At 38.7% G+C, this 14,544-nt stretch overlaps 1 protein-coding gene across 1 annotated transcript in view; it reads left to right on the plus strand.

The window, feature by feature from the left end:
* Window positions 1–14,544, plus strand: part of LOC119494898 (clumping factor A-like) — a 15,805-nt gene continuing 1,261 nt past the window's right edge. The window contains exons 1-6 of the mRNA XM_037781121.1: window positions 1–43; window positions 1,736–1,903; window positions 6,399–6,451; window positions 8,338–9,053; window positions 13,093–13,229; window positions 13,315–13,385. Of these exons, the coding sequence (XP_037637049.1) occupies window positions 1–43; window positions 1,736–1,903; window positions 6,399–6,451; window positions 8,338–9,053; window positions 13,093–13,144 (1,032 nt within the window). The 3' untranslated portion in view covers window positions 13,145–13,229; window positions 13,315–13,385. The remainder of the gene's footprint in view (window positions 44–1,735; window positions 1,904–6,398; window positions 6,452–8,337; window positions 9,054–13,092; window positions 13,230–13,314; window positions 13,386–14,544) is intronic.

Here is a 14,544-nt window from a genome sequence, read left to right on the forward strand (position 1 = left end):
ATGAAGCACCGTAGTCGCGAGCTTCCCCTTCAGGCCTCGGCAGGTACTACTAATCAATCTCCGAACAGACTTAACAGGTAGATCACAGATGGACAGGAAGATAGGACATATTCTGACATTTAGAGAGGTTTTAACCAAAATAATGTTTTTAAAGTGTTTTTAATCTTTTTTAAAAAGACTGTTTCGAACACTCAAACCTTTTAAATGTTTTTATGATCCATTTCACAATTAATTAATCTTTTATGTCACTATAACTGTTTTTATTACTCAAAGTTATTTATAGCTGATCAGCTTTCCTCATATAATATTCTACCTATCACATTATTACCGCGTTAACGTGTTATTATCGCGTTTGAAACGCCGTCTCCGGTCCGTCTTAACTTTGACAGCTCTAAAAACAATATTCTCAGCATCAGTAGCATTGATTATAATTGTACGTATTTATTATAAGCTGCTGTGTTATAGTGTTGTTGCTGTGAAAACATTTCCTTCAAACAACTTTATTTAAGTTTCTCTCCAGAAGCTAAATTTTAAAAGATTGGATTTGAACACATCGTGATAACATGATAAAAGCTGGTCTCATGATCACATATTATTACTGAATATCGGAAAATTATTGGGGCATCCCTAAACAAAAGAACTGGAAGCAGCTGTGTTTAAAAATGGTTAAAAAAAGAAAAAGAAAAAAAGATATCTTTCTCAATTAATTACGGAAAAAAGGTTAAGTTATGTATAAAAGTTTAAAACATTGTAAGTTACATTATGAGATGGTGAGTTAAAATTTTGTCTTACTATCTCAACGTTTTTGACTTCGTATCTCGCGTTAAATTTAGCCTCTGAGGAGGTCAATTTAAAGAATATTTAGCGTTAGTTTGGAGCATTATTTAACCTCCTTCATGACAAGCTAGTATGACATGGTTGGTACCGATGAATTCATTATATGAGTGTATTGCTTCTGGTTGGCCTACAAACATACGTCATCCCTGGAGCTCTCTATTTTGGACTTAAGTCCATCAGGTGGACAGAAACACGACTCTAAATGAATGCTGATGTTGCTCCGTATCTGCTGGACTCTAGCTTTAAGACTGAGCCCGCTACAAACTAAACAATGCAAGTTTCTTTAATGCATTAAGGAAATTAGTGCCGTTAAAATTAATTTGCAAATTATCGTGTAATTATGGCATTACCTTTGTCAGCCCTAGTTTGAACAAATCATGATTACCCTGAGATCGCTGACTAGAAAGCATTAATGATGATTTTATGTTCATCCAGAAACAAAAGAACAAGAGGCTGGAAAACTATTATATCATTAATTGATTACAGAAACAAGTTGTGCCTGAAAATAAAAAATATTAAGTGACATTATGAGATTGTGAGTTAAAGTTTTGTCTGATGGTCTCAATGTTTTTAACTTATCTCACGTAGGAGTATTTTACATTTTTATCATTCCCGACTTTTATTACTATTTTTTTTTTTTTGGGCAGAATTGAGCTTCCGTACAAAAAGTCTGTGTGAAAACATGAAATGATTTATTTATCCATCAGCTCTCCGAACCGTCGACTAACCAACACGGAAACGAAGCACTAATCTAAATACCAGCGTGAGTCTGAACTGCTGCGTTAACGTGGAACTAAAATGTTATTTTCTCCGTGATTAAGTGTAATTATCTCAATCAGGCTGCAGACTCACAGCAACCGTCATTACTCTTAATTAGAGTTCTTTCAGTGATTCATAGAGAACCAGCGTTTTACTGCCTATCGCTTCCCCCCCAAACTCCTCTCGGCCAATCACAGCGGCCCGTCCAGGTGGTGGCGTAAGGGAGCGCTCAGGGGGGGCGAGGCCGCCCTCCGGGCGCTGATTCAGGATCAGTTCTTCCTCCCGCTGGCCTCCATCACCGGTGGAGGTTAGAAGCTGATCTGGGAGCAGCGTCTGCTCCGTCCGAAACCAGCTCTTCCAGTCTGTAGACGCTGCTCAGCGCCCAAACCCGTCATTAGCCCGTCACGCTCGCTCGTAAATCAGGCCCCATCGGATCCGTTGTCATGGCAACACCAGAGCCACAAATCAAGGTGGGCGGTTGGAGCCGACAGGCCTCTGGCACGCCAGGGAGCTGTTGGAGAAGTCAAACTGTAGTTTAGGTCAGATGAGGCTTTTTTTATGCAAATGAACGGGCGCCGCTCAGGACACTCGGGCGCCGCCGGTCATTTACATCCTGCAGAACGAGCCGTCGTCGGTGGCGTCATTTTGGCGTGCAGAGAGTTTCTCCTCACGTGAAGCATACAGCACATTAGGGAGGAACATTAGCTCATCAATCATCCGCCTGCTCATAAACGCAGGAGTTTACCTGGCAGTTAGTGAGGTGGAGCCGCCAACGCCGTCTCATAATCGATGGACGTGAATCACTCACTTTTATAGACGTCACATTCCTCTTCTACATCGTTATTTTCTGGCACCTGCCGCTACACGTGCTGCTGTATTCACCCGGAGCTCGTTTCACCTCCAGGTTCGGTTCGTTTGTTCATACGTGAACTGTGCAGTCAGAACGCAATCGACCCTTCGATCCAAAACAACCAGAGCTAATCTCCGACAGGCGAACTCTCGTCTTTCATTAGCTCCACACTTTTTCGAACTCCTCCTAAAGGGTTTATCAGATTGGGTTCAAATTGAGTGGGTATAACCCTCCGGGCTAATGTGACGCTAAATTGCGCAATAATAGTTGCTACCTCAGACGATGATGTCATAGATCACGTGACAATACCCCATTTCAGACACTTTACAGGTACGGAACTTTTAGAAACTCCTCCTACTGGATCCAAAAGATCGATCTCAAATTTGGTCAGCAGAATCTCAAGATCTTCATGATGGTTAATTGCAAAGCTTTTGTGTTTTTGTGGAGAGGCGTTGCCGTGGCGAGGCGGGCAGTTTGCATGTTTCGCCATGACACAGGAAGTTGTTGTTACTGGACTTTACATCGTCCATTCTGCCCCAAATTGTTGGATCAAAGTCCAAGTCTAAAGACATCTACGAGCCCTCATAGTTGCTATGATATTCACAAAATTTGGTACCCACATTACTCTCATCATTTTGGACATATTTCCCATCGGCTTTCATTAGCTCCGCCCTACCGGGAGTCGGCCATTTTGAATATCTTGTGTTTTTCATGTTTTTATGCAAACTTTTTGAAACTCCTCCTACAGGATTTAACAGATCGATCTCAATTTGGTCAGCAGAATCTCAAGACCTGCAAGATGGTAAATTGCAAAGTCTTCGTGGAACGGCGTTGCCGCGGCGAGGCGATCAATTTGCATGTTTCTCCATGACCCAGGAAGCTGTTGTAACTGGACTTTACATCGTCCAATCTGCCCAGAATTTCACAAGTTGGATATAAGTCTAAAGACATCTACAAGCCCATATTGAGTTATAGTCATAGCACCACCTACTGACAAAGATCATCTGATTTACATGAGATTAACGTGGTGTTATCTACACATGATATACAGCAACATCGCGTATAATTAGCGTGTGTGTTCTGTAGCGCCACATAGTGGACACAGGAAGTGGTACAAAATGTTTAATATGTCATTTCCAGCGCCACGCACTCAACGCAGGACAACCCATCTAACTTGTGAGCGTAGTGTCCAGTGGTCAAGGAAATGCACAGCAGCATCAACCGGCATTCCGCCAGTAACCCCCGACGTGCAATTTAAAGTTTTTCTTAAAATCTGCTCGACAGCTGCATGGAAACACGACAACTGATTTGCAGGAGAAACAACGTCTTGTCTTATTAAAAACTTATTTTCAATGCCTCAAATACATGAAACCATTTGATTCAACAGCTTCCTGAGAACTCCCCCAGGATCTCCTGGACAGAAGCAGGTTTACAGAAACACCTGTAATGAGATGAGTCGGTAACTCGTCCATGAAAACAGGAGAGGAGGCTGCTGCTTGTGGTTGATCTCAGTGGGGGATTTCTCATCATACAAAGACTCAGTTTGGTAGCTGAACCTGTAACCAGATGGTTGGAAATCCCCTCCGTCAAGCCTCAACACCGTCAGTTCCTCGTCTCTTTCTGCTGCTCAAACTTTCCCTCCGTCAGAATTTACTTTGATGAGTTATTGTCACGCATGTGTACCGTCACATGCAAATACTGGACCACATGTAAATACACCCAGAAACACATCACCGTTTAGCGGTTAGTAGCCTCCAGCCACAGAGCTGATAGAGTCCAGTCAGATGTGAGAGAGGACGACTCTACAGGTCTGAAAGTCCTCTTTACTAACAGACGTTATTTAGTTTAATACACGGAGAACAAAACGCTGTTCAACGGTTCAACCAGACAAAGAGACGTCGATCCCTCTGAGCTCCAGTTTAATCAGAATCAGCAGTCGTTGGTGAAAGAAACATGGAAGCTGAGCGTTATGATTTATTGTGACTTTTGTTACCTTGTTTACCTCTAGACCATGAAGGGAAACAGATGAATCAGACACTTCTAGAGACTTTTAATTTGGAAAATCTCTAAATGAATCCAGTAAAAATGTTTGATTTCAGCATGTATGTAGTCAGAGATGTCCTGAAGTCAAATATATCAGGATCATTGTCAGGAATTATTTATTATCCAGCAACCCAAAAATCAAAGAATAAAGACATTTCCCTCACAGATTAGTGGTATTTTCTTTTTAATGTATAATGTTTTATACTTCTGGTGAATATAATCCATCAATCTTATTTCCATAGATGTATTTTGTATATACAGTTCCCTTTGTTAACACCTTATTTTGAAAAGCTGACGTAGTCCCACGTGTCTACTTCCTCTAACTTCTCCAAAGTGGTCTCTAGCTCTCCCGTTTCAATGCAATCCTGCAACTTTTCCTCACTTTTTTTCGGATATTTTTCAGGCATTTTTCTGACTTTTTTTTCCGCACATAACTAAGTCTTTTTTCAGACTTTGTTTTCGGAAATATTTCAGACATTTTTCTGACTTTTATTCAGACATATATCGGCCTTTTTTCGGACATATTTCAGCCTATGTTCGAACTTTTTTTTTATGACATATTTTGGCCGTTTTTAGAAGTTAGCATGCAGCTTTAGCTCTGCTCTGTGTAGCTCTGCTTTTCCTGTCAATGTGTGAAACCCAAAGTGTTTCCATCCTTTACTGGATGTGTAGTGTTTACCACGCTGGATTTAACATGGGAGGGTGCAGGTCGTATCCACGAAGACACACATTTTATACTCTCTGAGGTTTGTTTTGGTTGACGGATACGGAACGGATATGACGTCACGTTACTCAGACTACCATAATAAAAGCGGTAACTTCTTTCTACCTCCACATAGACTCAAATGAAGCAGATAGATTGATTCTGGCTTTGAAATATTATGTTGTTTTTAGAAAAATATGAATATAACAGCTGATTATTAACTTTTGAACATTTTAATGAAGTTGTAGTTTGGTATAAACGGACAGAGAGAGAGGTTCAGAGGATTAATATAATGTGATCAGCTGATTGTGTTGTGTGGTGGTTAATGTGATGCTGAGCAGCAGCAGAGTGGCTCTTATGTTAATTGCTTTTATTTGCAGCAATTAAGTTGATTAGAGGTTTGCTAACGAGCGGCTGGTTTTAATTAGTCTCGTTTGGATAAATACTTTCATTAACATCAGAGAGCTGACGGATGATTGGCGCTAATTGAAGCACTCGACTGATTGGAGGGTTGAAACCTCAACAAGTGTGAAACAAACTGACACAAACAATAGAAACACAATAGAAAAGATCAACTTTTACTGGAGGAGATCAGACGAACCTTTAACCTTCACAGTTGCTGTTGCTGCCACTTCGGTGGTTTTATCCACCAGAGAGAAGTTCATTCTCTTTAACTGAATGTTTAACATGTCAATCACAGGAATATGAGGATTTAAGAGTTTCTGTCTGTTGACTGTTGTTTTACTTTTACCTGCTGCTCTGAGCCCAGTGGATGAATTATCAATCTATCTATCTCTCCATCCGTCCGTCCGTCCTTCCTTCCTTCCTATCGTCCATCCTTCCTTCTTTCCTACCTTCCTATCGTCCGTCCTTCCTTCTTTCCTACCTCCCTATCGTCTGTCCTTCCTTCCTTCCTTCCTATCGTCCGTCCTTCCTTCATCCTTCCTATCGTCCGTCCGTCCTTCCTTCCTTCCTATGATTCGTCCTTCCTTCCTTCCTATCATCCGTCCTTCCTTCCTTCCTTCCTTCCTATTGTCCTTCCTTCCTATCGTCCGTCCTTCCTTCCTTCCGTCCTGTCATCAGTTGACCTTTCTTCATCCTTCCTATCGTCCGTCCTTCCTTCCTTCTTCCTTCCTATCGTCATTTCTTCCTTCCTATCATCTGCCCGTCCTTCCTATCGTCCTTCCAGCTGTTTCCTTTCATCAGGCTGGTTTATCAGCGGTGACCTCATCATCAGCTTCGTTGACCTCATCAACTCGGTGATGTACGTCTGAACGTGGACGGTCGGTGACGTCCGTCTGAACGTGTCCTGCTGCTTCGTCCTGAATCTGAGTCGTTGTCTTCAGCCATACGGAGGTGACAACCCTCAAACGAACGCTGAAAGTCGTCACTTTACCGTCTCAGTTATTGTTTCATATTTAATGTGATGAAGCTCAGAGACATCGGAGATATCAGAGACATCGGACCAGGCTGTCCTGTGTGTGAATGTGTTTGAACCTTGTCGTGTTGACGCTCTCTGTTAACAACATTATGAGAATCATAATGAATCCATGATTGATAATTGAATGTAATAACCGGCGGTCGCCGCCGCGGTTCACCTGGACTCACCCGTCGGTGTCGCTCCACTCGGAGGAGATAAAGAGAAGTGATAATTTGTTTCTGTCAGTCGTGCACCTGCATGCCTCCCGCCATCTGTTATTTCACTTCAGCCTCCCATTGTGAATATTGAAATGTTTCCATGGCAACGCCACCAACATACAGGCAGGTAGCAGCGACTGGAGGGGGAGAATACAGCGTTATGATATCTCCATCATCATAATCATCACTTTATTGTCCTCTATTAGTGTGTTTTACTCGCTCCGTTCCTCCTTTTGTTCTTTGTGGCGTCAGTTTAATATCCTTTAATTTGATTCAGTGAATTAAAAATCACTATTAACGTGATTATTCCCAACATATTAGTGCTCTTTATGAACATAAATATTACTGCCTTTGTGCCAAAGAATGTACCGTGTACTATATTTATCTCCTGTAATATTTCTGTAGTATTGTTTGTAGTACTTTACCTGCTGCAAGCTGTATTTTCATCACATTCACTGTAATATTGAGTCATCTAATCAGGGTGGTGTTCAGATCCTTTACTGCAGTAAAAATACTAATACCACAAAAATATCTGTAAATTATTAGTAAAATATCTGACAAAAATAGTAAATAAATGTCCGAAAAATATGTGAAAAATATCCAAACATTATTGGGAAAATATTTGACAATTTCTTTGTGAAAATGTCCAAAAAATATGTGAAAAATATCCGTAAATTATTAGTAAAATTATTGACTAAATTTGTGAAAACTGTCCAAAAAATACATAGCAAAATATGTGGAAAAATATCCCAAAACTAACCGAAAATTATTAGGAAAAATATTTGACAAAACTTGTGAAAAATGTCCGAAAAATATGTGAACATTTTACGGAATTTTTTTTTTTTTAATTACTAGGAAAAATATTTGACAAAATTAGTGAAACATGCCTGAAAAATATGTGAAAAATGTCCAAAAAATATTAAAAACGTGAAAAATATTCGAAAAATATTTGACAGAATTAGTGAATTAACTAAAGCTGTCAGATAAATGTAGTGGAGTAGAAGTATACAGTGGCATGAAAAGAAAATACTCAAGTACAATACAAGTAGTTGTACTTTGTACTTAAGTACGTTACTATAAGTCATAATATCTCAGTATATATATGTACTGTGTTACCTCCCTGTTATAATGAGGCAGTTTTTTGAGGCTGTATTTTGTGTATTTCTTGTGTATTTGAGGGTAGACCTGTGCAGTATGGAGATGATGGAGTATATTTCCACATTTTATTAATAATGTACTTCATCTGTTTGTCCATCTGTCTTCATTTTGTTGATGTTTATCTCAAGATTATTTCTGATTCAGACTCTCAGTGAATCATTACTGTAATAATTCACTTTATGAATTTATTTCTCATAATATTCCAATAATCCTCCTAAAGTTAGATACAACATGTGTCTTAAGGTACTTGTTATATTGTTATTTTATTTACTTATTTCATGTTTAATTAATATCTGCATATAGAGATATGTGTTTCAGTTAATGATCCGAATACTTTGTGCACATTTAGATGCAGAGAGAGACGGGGGGAATCCGGCGGAGCAGCTGCAGGCTGAGGACGCAGGAGGACCGGGATACCAACCTGGACACCAACCTGGACACCAACCTAGACACCAACCGGGACACCAACCTGGACACCAACCTGGACCCCACCCGGGACACCACCCAGGACACCAACCTGGACACCAACCTGGACACCACCCAGGACACCAACCTGGACACCAACCTAGACACCAACCGGGACACCAACCTGTACACCAACCTGGACACCACCCAGGACACCAACCTGGACACCAACCTAGACACCAACCAGGATACCAACCTGGACACCAACCGGGACACCAAGCTGGACACCAACTGGGACACAAACCTGGACACCAACCAGGACACCACCCAGGACACCACCCAGGACACCACCCAGGACACCAACCTGCACACCAACCAGAACACCAACCGGGACACCAACCGGGACACCAACCGGGACACCAACCGGGAAGCCAACCGGGACACCAACCGGGACTCCAACCGGGAAGCCAACCAGGACACCAACCTGGACACCAACCGGGACACCAACCGGGACACCAACCTGGACACCAACCAGGACACCAAACTGGACACCAACCTGAACACCAACTTAGACACCAACCGGGACACCAACCGGGACACCTTCCGGTCTGAACCGCTGCAGCAGCCGAGGATCAGCTTCAACCTGCGGAGGATTCACAGGTCTGACATCTATTTCTATTCTACTATCTATACTTTATATTTATTTGAGTTCGTACAAAATAAGTGAAAAATGTCCGAAAAATATCTATAAATTGTTAGGAAAATTATTTGACAGAATTTGTGAAAACTGTCTGAAAAAACACGTGAAAAAAATGTGTGGAAAATATCCATGAATTATTAGGAACATTTTTTACAAAATGAGTGAAAACTGTCCGAAAAATATTTGTAAATTATTAGGAAAAATATTTGACAACATTTGTGAAAACTGTCCGAAAAATACGTAACAAAATATATGAAAATTATCCCCAAAATAACCGAAAATTATTAGGAAAAATATGTGAAAAATATCTAGGAAAAAATTGAAAATTATTTGGAAAGATATTTGACAGAATTAGTTAAAATATAAAAAAAAAATTGTGAAAAATGTACAAAAAATATTAGGTAAAATACTACTATTACTACTAGCTACTAATACTACCACTACTAGCTACTAATACTAATACTAATAATAATAATAATAATACAAATTTGAGTTCCAAGATTCAAATTACTTTAAATTGAAATTTAGTTGTAACATTAACAAAACCTCCACATCCATAATCTATAAATGTTTTCTATTCTTGTAAAGTCAAATCAGTTTTACTAAATGTATATGTTGTTATTTGCAGATTTTGGGTGGTATATCTTTAATATTTCACAAAGAACCGTTTTAATGTCATCATAACGTCAACAACGTAAAACAAAACGTTTGATTTCATCTCATTTTATTTATATTTTTTCCAAATCTGAACACAGGAAGTACAAAGCTTCTGTCATTTCCTGTCCCCATTGTCGTACAGTTAGTGCATTCGATCCTAAAACGATGAAAAAATAGATCTGACTAAGAAGAAGAAGAAGAAGAAGAAGTGCTACATAAGGAGATGATGAGGTAAATCTGTCCAGGAAGAAGAAACAAACAGATGAATGGATGCAGTGAGAGAAACAAACAGTCCACACATCATTATTATTATTATTATTATTATCATTATTATTATTATCATTATATACACATCAGATGCATAGAATACTTTTTTCAAATCCATTTTTTTACATAAATACCTAAATTTTTTTTCCAAAAAGACAAAAAAAAACTAAGGAGCAGAATGAGAACTGCTCCGGGATCAGCTGGTTTCTGCCGCCAAGCAGAGAAACCTTAAACTGCTCAGTGAAAAACAACTAGAAGATTCCTGCAGGAGACATGCGTGTTTATCATTTTATCTTTTTCTACTCGTCAACAAACCTCATTAAAAAAAGCCCAAATGTGGATTAATCCGCCGCTGAAAATAGTCCCCAACAAAGTCACTATTTATATATATTTATATATATATATATATATATATATTTATATATATAAATATAAGATATTCAGTAGGAACCAACAGGCTCGGATCTGAGACAGACAGGAAGTCAGACAGTGTTGAGAGACGGACATGAGATTTGTTGACAAGAATAAAATTATAAAATATTCTTCTATGTTTAGAGACGCTGCTTTAAACTCTTTTTCATTCGAGGTCAAACAACAAAACTAAGCGTTGTTGAAAGATTTCAGGTTCCTCCAACAGGAAGTTTGACTTTTAATCTACAAATTAAAATCCACTTGTTAATCAGTTTGTGATGTTCAGCACAGTATATATATATATATATATATATATATATATATATATATATTGTTAATCAGTTTGTGATGTTCAGCACAGTATATATATATATATATATATATATATATATATATATATTGTTAATCAGTTTGTGATGTTCAGCACAGTATATATATATATATATATATATATATATATATTGTTAATCAGTTTGTGATGTTCAGCACATTCCACCAGTTATTTTGAGTTGAAAAAATGTTGTAATGATCCTTTTTTGTTGCCTACATTTCCCAGAATGCTTTTGAAGTAAAGACAGAATGAGAGCAGATGCATTCAGACGCTCTTTGTCAACTTGTAAAGTACAAAAACTGAAGAGTTTACCACCTGAAAAATTATAAATAACATTTTCTTATTAAAGGTGTCTTTCAGCAGAAAACCTGAAGCATGTTTCTGAAGGGTTTCTATCCATATTTTATATTAGAAGGATTAAATATTAAATAATGATTATTTTGTTAGAATATATTACAACACATCAGTTTGTGAAATAGTCGTGAAATTTAATCTATTTGATTCGTGTTCACAAACTAACCTTTTTTTCATGACGCTCAGCACGACTTTCACCAACGTATTTTTCGTGCGTTTTCCTACGAATGTCCAGCAACACGTGATGCACGTGTCAACTTACGCTCCAGGCTTTTCAAAATAAAACTACTTAGTTAGGTTTAGGAAAAGATGGCGGTTTGAGTTTAAATAACACCGGAAGTGTTGTAACTTAAGTACGGAAGTTACGTGACAAATAAATCAGCGTTGACATGTGGTCTCAAACGGGACATGAACAGCGGCGCTCGACGTTCGACACTCGACGTTCGACGCTGACTAATTTCGTGCTGACTATCACGAAAAAAAAAAAGTGAAATCCGTGTCTATGTTCACGAATCAATACATTCAATTTTGTGACTATTTCATGAACTGCTGTGCGACTGAGCTGCATGTTAGCAACAACTACAATTCCCATGATGCTTTGGCAGCATCCCTGTGTCCAAGGCTCGCGGGATATACTGTTGTTAAATGCAAACAAAAATCAGTTTAATATTGATACTAGAGCAAGCTAAATCTACTTAAGTGCGTCTCGCGGGTGTAGTTAGCGAGTTCAACGGAAACACACTAGCTGGAATAATTTGTTAATGAGCATCTTAACAACCTGTTTAAGCTTCAATACGAGGACTGTCAGTCGATTCAAATAGTTAATTAATAGCAAATCAATCGCACATTTAATCGCAAGTATTTAATCCTCTTATCAACATGGGAGTGGACAAATATGCTGCTTTATGTAAATGTATGTATATATTTATTATTGTGAATCAATTAAGAACACAGATCAATGACAGATATTGTCCAGAAACCCTCACAGGTACTGCATTTAGCATAAAACAATATGCTCCAATCAGAACATGTCAAACTGCAGCCCAACAGACAACAACAGCTGTCAGTGTGTCAGTGTGCTGACTTGACTATGACTTGCCCCAAACTGCATGTGATTATCATAAAGTGGGCATGTCTGTAAAGGGGAGACTCGTGGGTACCCATAGAACCCATTTACATTCACTGATCTGGAGGTCAGAGGTCAAGGGACCCCTTTGAACATGGACATGACAGTTTTTCCTCTCCAACATTTAGAGTAAGTTTGGAGCGTTATTTAACCTCCTTCATGACCAGCTAGTGTGACATGGTTGGTACCGATGGATTCATCAGGTTTTATAGTTTACTATGATACCAGTATCTTCATTCTAGCTTTAGAACCGATTATTATATTATTATTACTGCGTTATTATCGCATTAACTTTGACAGCCCTAATTATTATTATAAATGCTGGTGTGACTGAGCCCTGACAGCCACCGATGAATCCAAAGTAAATCTGATGTGATTGATTGATTGATTGTTTTCCAACTTAACAAGTTGACAAAGAACAAAACTGAAATGATGTTTCTCAGGATGTAAAACCTGGTTTCTCTGATTGTTTTCGCCCCGTTTGTTGACTCCATGACAACAAAGGGACAAAATCTGACATGTTGCTGTACTTAAAGTAAATAAAAGTGTGGTAGAGAGTAAAGTAAAAAGACTAAACGGAGCGTGGAATGTAAAGAACATCACAAACACAGTTGTGTTTAAGGTGGATTCTTCTTTAGAACTTTATGTTAAAGTAAACTTTCCGTTCCACCCCCCATCCATCCTCTGTTCCTGCTCCTGTTTCCCTGCTGGAGGAACCGTTATTCTCCTGTTTCAGACTCGTTTCTCAGCTGAGCAGATTTCCTGCGAGCCGGCCGCCGTCTGTTGCAGACAGACGCTCAGAAAAAAACCAGCTTCTCCTCTCACTTTAATCCTCTTTTTTTTTTTTATCCAGGAACGCTGGCTTCGTTTGGCACCAAAGATCCGTGTTCAGTCAGCAGCTGTGACCACGTTTGGACTCCTGTTTATTTTTATTTTTGCCTCTCGGAAGCATCAAATCTCCTCGTCAGTCCGACTCCGACAGGAAGGAAGGTACAGTTTGTGATTCTTTGAGCTCCTCCTTCGTGGCTGATCAGAGTTTTTGAGTGTTTTTTTTTTTTATCCTCGTCTCTAACAGGAGAGTTTTGACCTCCTGCTGTTTGCATGAGCGTGATGCCTTCAGGGACATCCATCAGTCCATCAGGAAAGGTGAGCTGTCAACATGTATGTATGTGATTATATGTGCTGCTGTGCATGTATGTGTGTGTCTATGAATCAGTGTAGGAACATCTAAGGTTTACATGATATATTTGACCATTTAGTAGGACATTTTGACATCTTTTAGTAACCGTTACGGAGAAATCTGAGCTGTAATCAAACTAACTTTAAGATTTGAGGCAGAATTATAAACTTCATCATTTCCTGCAGATGTTTTTGGCAGTTTGTGAACGTGAGACGAACCTGCCAAATAATATTTAGTAAACGTGCCAAAACAGGAAACACCTTCACCTGTCGGTTGGTCTGACGGCTCTGTTAAAACACCGACGTCGGTACGTTGAGGGGGTGGAGATTTGTTTTTGCAATAAGTTTTTTTTGGTGGAATTTGTGTCTGTTTTGAGTCATGCATTTTACTCCTGCAGCCTCATGCATGACTCACAAGTACGATGATTTGTTTTGATGAAGTGAAAAGTGTCGAGAGAAGAAATGATCATGATGCAACATCAGGTTTTATTTAGAAATTTAGGCCTCGACTGAAAGAAAATGGAGCAACACAGGCCCGCAAATTTCATGGTGATAATTAGCAAGTGACCTATTTGATTTTTCTTTGGAATTACTGCCAAATGATCCCAATATTTACCTCAAAACTTATCCAAAACTACTCTATTATAAACATTATTTAATAATTATATTTCGCTATTTCCCAATAGATGGTAATTTATTTAATACATTTAATAATACATTTAATTTATTAGTAAATAACTTCTTTGACATTTTTTTTAAAAACTCCCTGAATTATGACATTAGCTATCAGGTTACATCTGTGTAGACAATCAGTCACCATGGCGATCAGAAGTGTCTTCTATTAGTTTTGTTAGAAGAGCAGCCGCTTCTCAAGCCTGTTTTAGCCTTTAGATGCTATTTTAACATAATTATTAAATTATGTTTATAATAAAGTAATTTTGATACATTTTGAGGTAAATATTGGGGTTCAAATAGGTCACTTGCTAATTATCACCTAATTACCATGAAATTAGCAGACCTGAAAATGAAGAGTTACTAAAAATGGTCACAGTGGCCGTATTTGATAAAGTAAATAAACCTGTAGAATACACTTTATTATAGATTTTATTTTTACGAGGCCTGAAGT

This window comes from Sebastes umbrosus, chromosome 9 (assembly GCF_015220745.1).
Source record: "Sebastes umbrosus isolate fSebUmb1 chromosome 9, fSebUmb1.pri, whole genome shotgun sequence".
In the NCBI taxonomy this organism is placed as follows: Eukaryota; Metazoa; Chordata; class Actinopteri; order Perciformes; family Sebastidae; genus Sebastes; species Sebastes umbrosus.